Genomic DNA, 15,601 nt, shown 5'->3' with positions numbered 1-15,601 from the left:
ACAAATTGCTAGAGTAGCATAGATGATCCCCCCACAGCCTCTCTTCCTCTCTCTCTCTCCGTTTGAAATGCAGCACAAGTCGATTCTACAACACTCAACAGGCTGCGCTGACAGTCATATGGTGTCCTCTTGTCTCCTCAGGTGGCGCGGCGCGTTGGCAGGCTTTTCTACATGACTGGATTCCCGCTGGCGTTCCCGTTTCCGCCTTCTGCCGCACTGCGCCCCCCAGAGCGCGATCGGGACTCCCTGACAACGCCATCTGACACCCCCTTGCCGCTCTCTTTGTCCCTGCCCCACAGACCCACTTCAACCAGCAGCAGCTCCTCTCCATACAGCGGCCCCACCCCAGGGTGCTCCTCACCCAAGCAGGAAAATGGCAACGGCTCCACAGTAGTTGGAAGATATGAGGCCAAAACTCCATCGTAGGAAAGGACAGGCAGGGGTGAGGAGGCCAGACTCAAACTAACGTGACCCAGGGAGACTCCCGGGCCCCCATTTGCCAGACTCTTCCCATCTTGGGACCGCGACGCTGGAATTTAGGGAAAGATATTGGACTGGAATAAGAGACGACTGTACCGTCCGTATCCAGCAAAACAATCAGCTTATAAGTTCCTCTGCATTGGTTGTAGCCGAGCAGAAGCCACAACAAACTGGATTGGAAGGGAGACACGCGAAGCGACAGAGGAGAAAAGGGAAGAAGAAAAGAGGAAGAGGAGACAGCTGGTCACAGACAGCCTGCCAAAAAAAAAAAAAAAGGAGCGAAGGCCTGCCACGAATGTGAAATTCTTGCAAGTCAGACGCGAGCGGATACTCTTCCTTCCTTCCTGGACTGGAGGAAGCTCCGCTCACTCACTTTTCTTTCTCTCGTCTCTCACCACAAGTCCTGAAGAACCCGGGAGATAAAGAGACGTCCTCCCTTTTTGTCATCTTCCTCCATCCCCTAGCTTGTTTCCTGAGGCCCGACAGCAGCGTGGAGGAGTCTTTTTAGAGGCTGCAGTCGAAGCATTACGCTGAGCGGCACCAGATCGGACCGGCTCCCTCTTTTCACTGCAACTATGCATTCCACTGTCCCGATACCAAAGATGACCGGATGTGTGGAAATGAAACCATGTTCCAGGACATGTCTGCTTCTTTCTGCATTGATGGTCACACAGAAAGACTGGTCCAACAGGGAAAGGCTAGTGCCTCACATGTGACACAGGAAGAGCTGTCGTTTACTGACATACAAATGCTTCAAAATGTTAGTGAAATGGAGAAGCCTTAACGGCGGCTACGGTGTGTACGGCTTACGTCATTGTATGCTCGTGTTGACTACTGTGGGAGGTAGGAAAAACATGCAAAATTGTACAGAATCATGCTTAAGATGAAAATATCCTGAAGGTTACATACGTGGTACTTTTACTTTTTGTTAAACGTAGTTGCACGAATAAGGTTTTCTTTACTGAAGAAAAATGTGACTTGCTGAACTTTGGTGGTACTTTTGTTCATACTCTTTTGTTCTGCCATTTAAAAAAAAGTGTAATATTAAAAGACGCTCCAATCTTGAATGCTACTTCAGCATATAAATGAGGAAAAATATTTATAGGACTTTTGATGTAGTAAAGCAGATTATGATATGTATTATAATTAGCCCTTAAGATGGATTCCAAAGATACTTTAACTTTGTTTTCTCTTGGTTGCAGGGAAAAGAAAGGCACAAAGCTCTTATTGCAAATGTTTGGAATTTGTTATGGATTTTTTTTTTTAACTACGCAAGCAATTAATTAAAAATGGTCTCTAGATTTCCCTTCGAAAGTTTTGTCTTCATCCTATTTTTCTATTCACCACACAGGTGAAATAAATCCTTAAGAAATTACTGTGCTCTCTCGTTGTTTGTGGGACTGTGACAACGTATATATAAAGGGAAAAGGCATATATATATATATATATACACCTTTTCCTCCTCAGGTGTTTGTGGTTCTTCTGTAAAAACATGTAAGGGAGTATGTGGTCTCCTGATGCGTGTGTGAAGGGGAGGTGTCCCATGTGTGTGTGTGTGGGGGAGGGGAGGTTCTGGTCAACACCAGCTGTCAGTGTGAGGTTCAGCCACAGGCCATGGCCTCTCTTGCCTGTGGGGATAAACCTGACCCTCCTCATCCTCCCACACACAAGACCAGAACCAGCCCCCACTCACACTTACCTTGTTCAAAAAGTTTAGACTGAAGCAGTATCTCACACACACACACACACACACACTTTAGGCTGGGCCTCTGCACCACAAGGTTCTACATTCACTGAAAACCACTACAGGGGAAACGTGACGACACAAAATATATCCTCAAAACTCGCCAAACAACAACTCTGCTCCGTGATCGCCTTCTAGTTTAGAGGACAACGCTGGTGATAGGCGCAGTAAAGTTTAGAAGGAAAGGGGAATCATTTGGGAGTAGGAAAGCAGCGTCTGAGCATGTGAAGACACAGACAGAAGACAGTAGTCGGGCGGGGGGTGGGAGTTGGCACAGAAACAGAGCAGCCTGTGTTGCTGCTCTACCACCTGGGCAGAGAGTCTTGGCACGCCATCAGACGCCACCCTGCCAGCCTGGCACAGCACTGCTGCCTCAGGGCTCAACACCCGCCTCTCTGTACCCCTCCTCTTGGCCGGCCCGGCTCGGAGCTCTCTCCAAATAGCCCGTCCACACAAAGCCTGGGGCTGCCTACAGGTGTGCACATGTACGCAGGACACAAATGACTCGTTTCAGGTGAACTTGCATCAGAATGCACGGCGACGCTTCAAATCAGTTGCATCGTTAAAAAAAAGATAAGAAAAATCAAGGCAAACACTCTGACGTGTAATCAATCGAAACTCGATGGAATGATATCATGAACATGTTTTTATTTAGGAATATAAAATACGATAATATCTAATTATAGATGGTTGATAAGGTGGAGAGCATAAAAGCCTCAGGTGAGCGTCCGTGGACCTCAGTCATCGTCAGACAGCTCCAGGTCCTCCACCACGTCCTCGTCTCCTTCTGCCAGCTTTATCAGAGCAGAGGAGGACAGCGGCTGAGGAGCCTTGGAGGCCACTTCATCATCCTCATCTGGAATAAAGACGTCACACTCAGCCACATGGGAATGTACCAGGTGTGGCAGGTATCAAGAGGAAACATTTTGATAATCTGTGCACATAAATGCAGTCACTCCATATGAGGACAAGTCAGAGTTTATTAATGTTCAGCATTCTCAACAATTATAGCTTCTCATATCCTTATATTATAACGACACACTGTTATTCAGTTATGTTGGCTGAATGTTGTGCATCATATCCCTGCTGCTTTGGTTTGTTGCACTTTAATCTGGTTAATCGGTCGATGATTTTCTCTTAATTGGTAAATCTATAAAACAATCAAAGTACTTCCTTTAAACCCAAATATATTTATTTGACAATGTTAAAATAACCCGAGATTTTCAGATTGGACAGTGAGAAATCTTGGGAGTATTTAGCCATTCTTCCTGAGTTTATCAGAAAAGTTGCTGATGAAATGTCTCTGGATTGACTGAATCACCATCTCATCTTTGCCGCTAAAATAATTGATTTAGGATTGTCCCACATGTACCTGCCAGACTCGTAGAAATGACTCTAAACATGCACTGAGGATGTCGGGTAATACGGTCTCATCTGAATACTACATTCATAAATACACAGCCAAAAACAGCATAGAAAACTACAAATTAGTTTCAGGATGCTTATTTTGGGATATTGCTATTGTACCAACCTGAGTCTCCGCCTTCCACCCCCTCGTCATTGCTCATGTCAAAAAGCTTTTCGAGATCATCCTCATCATCAGATCCGCGGCCCTTTTTTCCTGAGGAGAGATGGTGAAAAACATTACATTGAATTTGATCAACCGTTACTTTCTTTAGACATTTCTAAGTTTGCGTTGGTGCATCTCTGACGTCTGAGGACTTTGGAGACACCGATATGTGGGCCAGGCATCAGAGGCAGCTGGAAGTGTCTATTTCCTCCTGAGATGGAACTGAGAGTCGATTACAGACGCCGTTGCTGCTGCACAAACACCCATGACAGTTTACTACCGGCAATTTCAGACATCTTATGCTCACGGGCTAAATATAGCAAATGGAGATAGCAGGCAGGTTGCACAGCTACAAGGATGATTGGAGGTGTGTGTGTGTGTGTGTGTGTGTACTTGAGAAGTTGGGAGTTTGTCTGAATTTATGCTGTGATATACTTAGGGCGCATACCCGGTATGTGTGTGTGTGTGTGTGTGTGTTAAGCCAAAGGGACAACGGGTCCACAGGCTTTGAAGTAAAGGGGTGATGAGACGCTGGCGGCGTGGAGGAGAGAAGCAAAACAGAGCTACTTCCTGTCTGCTACACCGCACACACACAAGCGCAGATAAAGAATATTTACTAAATTATTCGGTATTTCGATTGCTATCTGAAAAAGATACCATCACCCACTCTTTGATGCGCACATGGTACGAGCAGACTTCAGTAGTACCCTAGAGATTGCCCCTAAATGACCTGGAAGATATTCCCCCGCCCCTCACCCATCAATCTAAATCATTAGCCCCCCTTCTCTCAACTCCCCCTTTTTTTCCGGAAGTGTGTGTGACCACAAAGAGCTTTGGTGAGCCGCCCAAAAAGCTTTTGGCTCCTCAAGACTGGACGACAGGGTGGTGGGTGTGCATGTCTTTGTGTGCGCACGTGTTGCGAGGACATGCGGGGGCAGCTGGTTGAAGCCCACAGAGCCAGAAAGAAAGAGAGAGAGAGAGCGAGAGAGAATGAAAGAGCGAGGAGAGTGGGAGCGGCCACCTCTGGGCTGGTTTGAATTAGGAACCCCCCGCTGGGATCCAAGCGTGTACTTCCTGTCAGGGGGTTTCAGCTCGTATGTGTGCGCAAGGGGTGGAGGAAAGACGAGCGAAAGGGAGGGAGGGCTGGAGAGAGGCGGAGGCTCGCTGCTCGCTGCCAGCTGCCCATCCGTTTGCTGGGACTCTCCCGACAATGAAGTCCAGATGCATTAAAAAAATAAAAATAAAACCCCCCTGCCGCCGACTCCTTTCCTCTGTGACCTTGCGTCGGGCTTTATGCTGCTTGGAGCGTGTCCGAGTGTAACGCTGTAAAAGCCAGGATGCAGCTGCCTGTGACCTGTGGGTGACCTTGAGAGGACAAGTTCTGGGGCTGCTAACTTCAGGCCGGCGAATCTTCTCTGCGGATGCATCATCTGATAAGCAGTGACTTTCTCACGGGTCCAATTGAAAATTGTATTTGTAGTTCCACAGAAACTGCCTCTGTGGAAGTTATAAGTGTGAACCTTGCGGTGACTGCTTTGCAGGTGATCTGCCTCATGGAGGTCTGGATCGTGGTCCATGCCTACTACCAACTATTTATACACCCCGTTATATTCATTGAATGTGTTGTAACTCTGTAATGATTCTTTCTGTACACATGACATCTCTTCCTTCTGTACACATGACATCTCTTGCTTCTGTCCATCCTGGAGAGGGATCCTCCTCTGTTGCTCTCCTGAAGGTTTCTTCCCTTTTTTCCCTCTGAAAGTTTTTTTTCTATTTCTTGTGAGTTTTTCCTGATCCGATGTGAGGTCCTGGGACAGGGATGTCGTCTGTGTAAAGACTGTAAAGCCATCGGAGGCAAATTTGTGATATTGGGCTGGACAAAATAAACTGAATTGAAAATGGCCGCAGAACACCAGGCTGGAACAAAACACAGCCCCCTGGAGGCCAGGACATCACAGCCTTCTGCTCCACAAGTAAAACTCCTCAACAGGCCAATTTCAATGTGTGCGTGAGTATGTGCGAGTGAGCTTGCCTTTGAGTTTGAATGTTCCGTCATCTTCGTCTGATTCGCTGTCGGTATCAAACAGATCCTTGAACTCCTTCTTGTCCTCCACCTTCTTCTCCTGGATCTTCCTCCGTTTGATCTCGGGGAGTTCCAGATCTTCCATCTTTACAGAACACAAAACCAGCAGAGTAAATACACAAACCAATGAAACGGTCCACTACACAGCATTACTGATTCATTTGACAAAGCTTCTACTGTGGGTCATCGTGGAATCCATAAAGAAAAAGCCAGAAGCGATTGGTGATGACTTTGTGGGATGAGGAAAATGTTTGTGCCGTTTTTGTTTGGTTGAATAGTTACCCTTTCTTTGCCAGAGATCTCCAGCTGGATCTCCTTCTCCCTGAGCTTCTTCCACTGGCTGTAGTACCTGCTGAGGGGAGTGCCTTGCTCATGGACCTGCTTCTCCCAAACCGCCTGACAGAACACAAAATCACAATATGTCCGTTAAAGAATGTATAGTGCGTGGGGGGGTTTATTTAACGGTGATAGATATCTTTGCAGACTCTAGTGAAGGAGACATTCAGCAAATTTATTCAGGTTCCAAAATTCCCCTAATAATGTGACTTTCCAATGCAACTCTACATTAATTGACCAGGAGAAAAGGATGGACGGACGAGTCAGTAGCAAGAGTTAGAAGATGTGGAAAAGGCAGATTTAAGGTGCCTGAAATGGGAGACCTGAAGATCTTCTCCAGCCCCTCAAGGTCTGTGTGGATGATATTGATTAGCCCCAATCACATTATCTGACCAACAAATTCAATAGAGAAAAAGGGCCGCGGCCTCTTGCGCCAGTTAGCTTAACACATTTACCGTGCCGCTATTAAAATGGATGACGTGTGCGCACACACACACACACACACACACACACACACACACACACACACACAATAACATAATGAAAACTAGGAACACTTCTGCCTTACAAAACCAAATATTTACACAGAGGCAGCAGAGAAACACAAGAGACATCAGGGTGTAAGCTGGATGGCGACAGGGAATCATTAATTAGGCTGGCTCTCAGTTTGGGTGACATCAGCAGGGGGCTGTGGCCAGAAGGAGGCCGTGGCCTTTCCCACAGCAGCAGCGGCAGCAAGGCTGTCCCCTCTCCTTCGCCTGCGGTGACACCTACTGCTTCCACGACGCCAGGGAGTGGATGCCATGGCGACAGCCTCTGCTGAGCAGAGAGCTGTGGCGACAGGAGCTGGCGCCGTCGCGGCGCCGTGCTGTCTGTCTGTTGTTTTTTGTTAACACACACACACACGCACGCACACACACACACACACACACTTCCATGTGTGTACGCACACACATTTCCTCATCAGATAAATTACACAGACCAACCTCTTAAATTTCTTCCTTAAACACTCCTAAATATTAATCAGCCGTACATGTCAAGACTCTCAGGAGCAGCAACGCCACATAAAAGCATGTTTGTGTAGACAGGTAGCAAACAGAGCGCGAGTCAACACAGAGAACACACTAATGGCTGCTCATTAAGGCGGAGGCGGCCCGGGTTCAAAAGCACATAAGAGCTTCGAATAACCACAGGGTCATTCCTAACCAGGCTTAGAGCTAGAAGGGAAGTGGCCTCCATTATCAATCGCTGACTGAAGGGTTTGACAGTCAGGGCGGTTCGGTGGCCCGCTGCTTCTGGACCAGAGCCCAGATAACAAACGTCTCGTGAAAGGTCATCTTTGCCATGCAACTGGATCACACTGAATACTTTTTTTTAAACAATGAAATAAGTGCGATGCACACATGACTAATCTAAATGACAACATGTTGTATTGTTGTGGAAACAACTGTGATGTAGACACTCATTGAGTGAAATGTCCATAATGTTATAAAAAGGTGTACAGTATACCATAACAAAATGTCATAGTATAGTATTCCTTACAACGCAAAAGAAAAGTCATAGTATCGTTTGCCATAAAAAACAATCATAGTTCATATGCCATGAAAAAAGGCATAGTATAGTATCAAATGGTCATTAAAATGTCAGTATAGTATGCAATATAAACATCCTGAAATAGGCATGTTATAGTATAATTTTAAAAAGGTTATACAAATGTGATATTCCATAGAAAACTCTGAGTATGCCATGAAAAAATATAACTTTCATAGTATAACATTGTATGAATAATGTCATGTAGACAATTAGCATATGGATTGGTCAGTTATGGTGAACAATGTGTATTTTGAGTTCATCCATGAGTTTAAACCAAAATCTCATTTATAAAAACAGTTTGCTGGCACGACACAATGGAAGGCGCAGAGGCCTTTTTAGGGTTATGACATCATAACATTTTACAGACATTTAAGACTACATTGGAAAACCTCATTAGAAACTTATGCATAGTCCTACTTAACTGTAAATATAACAAGTGATTAAATACCTTTCAGAGCAGAGAATAATTTACTCAAGGCCTATAATTCCAAAATAAAATGGTTCAAAGCCGAGTATTTAATTATAAAGTAATAAACCATAGGGTTCTTCTGACCTCTTTAACTAAACTGCGATAGGAAAATGCAGTCACATGACCAAATGAGTGGCGCTCACCTGATAAGGAGCTTGTCTAACAGAACGCTGCTGGAAAATTTCAACAGAGTTGCGTTACGGATTTGGACGATTTTGTGTGCTCAATTTCAGATTGATCACTTGTGAGGAAACATACCAGGTGGTATGAAGCCCTTTGACTGCATGAAGTAGAAAACATGTGGCGGGAAGGGTGAACTAATAAAACAGCTTGTAGCAAATGATATTGAAATTACTTGTCCAGGTGTAATAAAACAGTTTTCCCTAATAAGTAGATAAGGCAATACAACTAATTGTCATACATGACAATGGTAAATCATAAAACAACTTAATAATCATTACTCACTTTGGCGTAAAATACATTTTAAACTGATATCTTAATTGTACTGCATTATGATCCACTAGATACCCTTACATCTTTACGTAATAAATGAATCCATACACGTCAAAAAATGACTGCAACCTTTGATAATAACGCCTGATTTCTGTCTTAGTTCAACTTTACATGAAGTTGTGCCCGTTTTTGTACAAATGACCCAAGAACAAGTAAACGGTAAGTATCAGTGACCAGGTGCTGTGATTCTGTTACGCTTTAGGTCTGCTATCAATTTAAAACAGTTGAATTGTTTTGTTATTAGTATTACGTTACATTTTGACATGTTATACATTAGGTTATTATATATTATTTTCATTATTATCGAAACTCACCTTTGTAATTGTGTTTTGATGGAAGAGCAACTCCATTGACAACTCTTAAAACATTTTTTAATGTTTTTTTACACTTACACAAAAACACATACATGACCATGCATGCGTGCATGAGCGTGTGTGTGTGTATATATATATATATATTATTATTATATATACGCACGTATACATACACACACTTATTAGGAAATAGAAGTGACAATAAATATGAATGGACAGAAGAGGTTAAATAAGGACTCTGGACAAGGCAGTCCCCTGCCCCCCCGCCCTCCCTTCTTTCTTTCACACTCACCACAGCAGTGGCATCGGCCACTCCGAAGGCAGCCTTCTGTCTCAGTCCTGTGATGTGGCTGCTGTTCTCCTGTACCTTTTCCAGCAGCTGGCGCATCGGCTTGCAGTAATTGGCCACTTTGCATTCCTTCAGGAACACTTTCAGCTGCAGGGACACGGAGGCAAAGTATGAGAAAAGAGAGAACCCTTTAAAAAAAAAAAACTAAAAACAACCAGTCCGCCCATACGGTGCATTTAGGCACAGCAGAGGGTTCATGGTTGTTGTCCCTGAGGGGAGCAGGTTCAGCCTGGCAAATCCTGAACCAGATCCTGAATCATCTATTCAGATTTAAATGGTTTTAAACCATGTTCATTAGTTTAGACTGAATGTACTGTTGCATCACCTGTATGTGTTTACAATATGATGGTGAGATAAAGACAGAGCCAGGTCTTTCTGGAGTTGGGGCCCATTCCAAGATCTGTTTAAAAGGTTGCGTTACCTGAATGACGGTGGGCAGGGCGAGCTCTGGGAACCCGATGGTGCCGGCCTGAGTGTTGAAGTATTCCAGTATGAGGTCATACAGCTGGTCAATCAACCCATCCTAAAATCCAACACAAAAGCAAGAGATACTCATCCTTAAAATATGCATGTACAAGTTGTTACTGTGCACCTACATTCAGGACATGACAGACCCAAACACATCAAGACTGATATCCGTCTTAGCATTGCACTCGTCACAAAAGATTCCTGATTGACAGCGTAGCCTCGTCTAGGCGGTTTCAGACCTCAGAGTCTCTGCTCAAATCTCGATTCAGATAGGTCTGGCGAGGAGGGCCCACTGATGGTCGTTTCTTCCGGTCAAATAAGCATTCAGAGCCTAGAAGGGGGAATTAAAAACGCATCTTCCTCCAAAGAGATGGCTGGCTACCGAGCTAACTTAATACAAACACTGACATAAAATGGTGATAAGCATGAATGAGATTCACGCCTTAAAATAACTCTTATAACTTATTTTGATCAGCCGACGATGGCGCCTCGCCAGGCTAAGTTAAAGCAGTGCCTGGCAACTACAGATGGGCCTAATTCATATCCATGAAGCCATAAAACATACTGGAATTGATTCAAACGCAACTGAAAAACCTAGATCAAGCAAAGCCCTCATCTAAATTACTTGACACATAGTTTCCTCTTCGTCAATACAGAAGCAAGATGTTCTCGTGTTCAGGTTTGGACAGATCCGTGCGTCGTCAGGTCAGCTGTGCGACTATGAGGCAGGGCTTCGTGGCTGCTGCCCAGGTGACAGCAGTGAAAATAGCTCAAGTGAGCGGAGTGTGGGGGATAATCCCAGACGGCCGTGCTGCAATCCTCTCGGCTGCGGTGCTGAGCACGGCGACAGAGGGACAGTTTAGAGCCCTGACAAGGGGCTTTCTGTGCTGCCCTCAATCCCCTTATGTACACACAGCTGACACGCAGTGGAAGGGAACAACGTGAACATAACATTAACTAAGATTTGAACCACTCATCTGATCAGCTGCTGCTCCAACAAATATCAGAAACACAGAAACCAATGGGAGTATCCACAAAAACTGTAGAGGACATAATGTGTCCCACTGTCTCCCCTCCCCAGGAGTGGATCTTACCTTGTAGGCTTTCTCCATTAGGTTGACATTGCCAAGCTTCAGGATGACTGAAAAGTTGATGGGTTTCTTGCTCATTCGACCTGGTTTCTTGTTGAAGTCCACCTGTTGGAGGATCTAGAAGGAAAAATAATGTTCACACCCAACTGAAAAGCTCAATTGTATTGGTTGTGTAGTGAAATGCATACGATGACAACAGAGTAGCACATGGAACAAGAGCAAGTGCAAAACATGGGCGAAACATGTGACCTGATAACCTTAGTTTACTTTTGTGATTATTGCTCTTTATTATTGCTTCCCATCTGTCTTTTGGTTCAACCCGTTGCCCGCCTATCAAACCTTGACACAACCCATGGAATCTATAAAAAAGAAGAAGGTCAAAGCAGTCCTGAAGTAATAAGCCCTGTAACTAACTCTTATTAGAACTTCCATATTGCTCCTGCTCAGTTTCTGAATGTAGTATTTACATAAATGTAATATAGATCCATTTTCTTCTTCCCTGGACATATAACTTTCTCACAAGTTCAACATGGGGAACCCACGTGAACCACCACAGGATAGTATATGTTGATGGTGTCCTTCATGAGACAATGATCGCTCTACAGTTCACTTGACACATCTCTATCTTAGTCTGTGAAAGTACATTCTCGCCATTGTGTGGGCTTTTTGTCGACAAGCTTTAGCTTTCACATCTGCCCACAATGCGCAAGTGAATTTCTGTCTTGTATTTGTGTATCAAGCTATTTGTGACTCCCCGTATCTCTGTGCATTTCTGTGCGTGCGCTAGGGCTGCAACAACGAATCGATAAAATCGATAAAAATCGATTATTAAAATAGTTGGCAACGAATTTCATTATGGATTCGTTGTGTCGCGCGATTATTACGGCGCTCAATAAGTCGCGGAGTATAAACAAAGTTGAGTTGAGCGCAGAGCGGCGCAGGAGAAACAAGAGCGGAGGGAGAGGACAGAACGCTGCGTTGTGAGAGCCAATCAGCGCTGAGCTGCTCCTCTGTTGATGACTCTAATTGGCTGCTGCTGCTCACGTGGCGCTGGATGCGGAAGTCATTCACGTAGTCGGAGACATTCACGGAGCTGAGTGCGCCTACGGGTGACATTATGACCCCAGACACCAGGGCGCTACATGTCACGACGTGTGGCATTTCCACAAGAGTATAACGTAGAAAACGTGGTTATTTATTCCGTGGCAGATAGCAGAAAATATTTTTCCACGGAGATAAGCTACAACGCCACTCGCTGTGAGCGCTGCGCGCGCAGACAACATTTAACGGAGCGGAGCAGCGCGTGAGCTCTGATCGTGCGCACTTTAAATGAAGTATCGATACTAAAAATATGCTAAATCACATCGTTTTTAACGTACGGGTACTTTGTTCGTATCGCTACACCGTGCAGCGTGACAGCAGCAGATGTAGCGGACTAACATTCAAGCTAACCTAACTTCCCAAACGCTGTGGACATCTGAACGCTGATTGGCCGAGACGCGACACGTCCCATCAAAGATGTTTTATTGCGAAGAGCACCACTTCACATTTTTTCTGCGTCTCACTGTAATCTCAACGGCAGCGGGCCAGGTGAAAAAAATAATAAATCGGAACGCGTCTCTGATATTGTTCAGGGGGCCACATGGGGACCACTGCTCAGGAGAGGAAAGCTGTCAGTCTGTTTGTGACGGTTCATCACCATGGTGACCAGTGGGTCTCCAGGACCTTTCCATGACTTTAAACCAAATTTCCATGATTAAACATTTTGTGAAAACTCTGTCTATACGTGACAAAGTGAGAAGATGTAGTCTTTAAAATAACAATGAGAATTCCAAAGCATACCGTATATATAGGCCTACCGTGTAAATTAACATTTGAATGAAACAAATTTGCATTACTTTTCCAAATATTTTTGGGATTTTATTTTTTTCAATTACTTTTCTAGGCCTGCTAATAGCCATTTAAAAATGACTTTTCCAGGTTTTCCATGACCGTACGGACCCTGTTTTGAATAAAGGGTTGAAAATTATGAACATTTTGTTTTTTTTATCCGATTAAACGATAAAATAATCAACCGATTAATCGATTATCAAAATAATCGTTAGTTGCAGCCCTAGCGCGCGCCTGTGTGTGTGTGTGTGTGTGTGTGTGTGGTCGTTACTGTGCTCAGTGTGCAAAGATCCTGGCCGGTGCTGTCTGTACAAACATAGGATGTGGTGGCGGTCTGCGGGGGAGCCAGGGGGAAGTGGGAAAGCATGGGCCAACCCTGGTGCATGCACATACACACAATTTAATACACACACACACACATCCAAGCACATCTAGTGAAGCAGGAAGCTCCAAATCACACACCCCCCTTGGAGATGCGAGAACACACACACACACAGACACACACAAGAGGAAGGGGCTGCTTCTCCTGCTCTAATTAAAACAGAAGCAGCGTACCTCAGCTTGCCTTAACAGTGCTTTAACAAGGGGAACCTTAAGGGAGGAAAAGCACAGGAAATATTGTGCATCACAAATAAACACGGTTTTGGGTTGGGGGGCTCGGGGAGGGGGCTCCGAGTGTGTATACGGGGAAAAAGAGGTGGAGAGTGGGTTATAAGCAGGGAGGATGTGGTTTGCACAGCGTGTTAGGACCAGAGTGTAAACCACAACCGAGCCTTTATCGCTTTGGTCAAACTGCTGCATGCACACACACACGTACACACACGCGCGTACACACACACACACACGGCGAGTGGGGCTGTCGCTGCCGCCAGCACACCGCTTTCTGGCACATGACAGCACCGCCCCACGGCATGCGTAAACACTTACACATTCGCACACAAAAAGACACACAGACCGCACGATGACATCCGTAACACCTGACCCAGAGAAAATGTTGTCAGTTGGTGACCTGTGATTGGGCTGATAAAAAGGTGTCTCTTTCTCACATTCGCACACGCAGTCGTATCTTTGCGATGCGTTTCCCCAAGAACTCCTTCAGTTGTGGTCGTTGAGACAAAAGTGCCTTTCAGAAGCCACGGAGCTTTTCCACAGCAAACGACTGACGGAACATTTCATCACATCTCCCTTTTTAGCCTTTCCGTTTGAGACGAAGATAACCAACTGACTTTTGTTTATTCTGCTTAATTCAAACGCAATTCAGATATTTCAGCTCAGTGTACTGGTTAAAACGAAAAAAGTAAACTGCTGGAAACCTGCAAAAAGCTGTATAAATCCCATCAGATCCACATTTATGCTCTGCGACTGCTCGTCATTGGAGATGACGTGAAGTCTTACCTCCAAGAGGAAAGGCAGCACGGGTACAAATGTGTTGGTGCTGCTGGACAGCAGGATGAGGGCTCTGCAACAATGCATTCTCAGAGGGTAGTATCTTGATGTGGGCACCAGTCTGATCAGGAAAAGAAAAGTGGTCAATGTCTCCACCTGCTGTTGGCAAAATGTAATGACATGGTGGTTTTCACACACATTTCAGATTGAGCCTTTAACAAATGACTGATAAGAGACTTTTGGGGGATGAAACTTCAATCATTAATTGTGCATAAAAATCAAAAACTCTGGTTACGGGTATCACTAATTTTTTATATGTATACATAATTTTTGCTATTTAGTTATCAAAGAGTAGTGATAAAGATAAGTACATACGGCTGAGTATTTCACATGATTACACTGTTTTAATATTACTGTAAGTCCCTGTTTAACATTATCCACCATATGTGAATTTTCAGCACTAAGGCAGTCCTCTGTGCATAATCTTGCCTTATTTATCAATTTTTGACAGCAGCCTTTCTGTCACTCATTAAGTTTCGTCACAGCAGGAACCCCTTTATTCTCAGTAATGCTCTCATGTTCTGCTGAAAGCTTTATGTTGATGTGTGAAGCTCGTGTTGATATTAAGTGAATGTTCAGAACAAATGGTAAATGGACTGCACTTATAAAGTCATTCTACCTCACCGAACAAAGCATATGTGCCTCTCATTTATCCATTCATACACCATGCGTCATCAAACGCCAATGCTGGCAGAGCTGCCATGCAATGCCCACCGGGCGCCACTTGGTGTTCGGTGTCTTTCTTAAGGACACTTCGACATGCCATGAAGTAAAGTCTGGGATCCAACCGCCAACCTCTTAACTAATTTACGACTGGCTCTGAATCCACGAGTTTACGGGTTTATTAGACACCAACACTGCACAGATTTGTATGTTGTAGTTTTTGTGGTGAACATTGCAAGGACAACATAGATTTGATAAAAAATACCTGCAAAATCAAATCCATGCTCTATTCTATTATAATGGTGCTAATACAAACGCACATTAATAAAGGCAATTTTGATATTACTCATCGTGGGTAACTCTAGCCTGGAGTAGAAATGTAAAACTATTAATAGCAATTCTGCACAGTAAAAGTCCCACATTCAAATGTTTACTTAGCGGGAAGAGTGAAAGAGAGGCATCGACAGCACTCAAAGTGGAGCTTTCACTTCTAACATGATGCTGGGTAGTTTAATGAATAAATATGCATCATATCGCAAATTCTCTATTTTCTGAATCTGCATCATAACAAGTTCAGAACTATGATGTT

At 44.4% G+C, this 15,601-nt stretch overlaps 2 protein-coding genes across 5 annotated transcripts in view; one reads left to right on the top strand and one right to left on the bottom strand.

Moving 5' to 3' along the window:
- Positions 1 to 1,855, top strand: part of samd11 (sterile alpha motif domain containing 11) — a 51,088-nt gene extending 49,233 nt beyond the window's left edge. For all 4 annotated transcript variants that reach the window (XM_056422267.1, XM_056422268.1, XM_056422266.1 and 1 more), the window contains one exon: positions 142 to 1,855. In XM_056422267.1, coding sequence (XP_056278242.1) covers positions 142 to 426 — 285 coding nt within the window. In that variant the 3' untranslated portion in view covers positions 427 to 1,855. The remainder of the gene's footprint in view (positions 1 to 141) is intronic.
- Positions 1,856 to 2,849: 994 nt separating this feature from the next.
- Positions 2,850 to 15,601, bottom strand: part of noc2l (NOC2-like nucleolar associated transcriptional repressor) — an 18,457-nt gene continuing 5,705 nt past the window's right edge. The window contains exons 11-18 of the mRNA XM_056422331.1: positions 14,299 to 14,410; positions 11,017 to 11,130; positions 9,876 to 9,977; positions 9,398 to 9,541; positions 6,163 to 6,276; positions 5,830 to 5,965; positions 3,756 to 3,845; positions 2,850 to 3,080 (exon numbers count right to left, since the gene is read on the bottom strand). Coding sequence (XP_056278306.1) covers positions 2,962 to 3,080; positions 3,756 to 3,845; positions 5,830 to 5,965; positions 6,163 to 6,276; positions 9,398 to 9,541; positions 9,876 to 9,977; positions 11,017 to 11,130; positions 14,299 to 14,410 — 931 coding nt within the window. The 3' untranslated portion in view covers positions 2,850 to 2,961. The remainder of the gene's footprint in view (positions 3,081 to 3,755; positions 3,846 to 5,829; positions 5,966 to 6,162; positions 6,277 to 9,397; positions 9,542 to 9,875; positions 9,978 to 11,016; positions 11,131 to 14,298; positions 14,411 to 15,601) is intronic.

This window comes from Pseudoliparis swirei, chromosome 9, assembly GCF_029220125.1.
Source record: "Pseudoliparis swirei isolate HS2019 ecotype Mariana Trench chromosome 9, NWPU_hadal_v1, whole genome shotgun sequence".
Taxonomy (NCBI): domain Eukaryota; kingdom Metazoa; phylum Chordata; class Actinopteri; order Perciformes; family Liparidae; genus Pseudoliparis; species Pseudoliparis swirei.
Note: the sequence above shows the minus strand (reverse complement) of the source record. Positions and strands in the feature narration are given on the sequence as shown.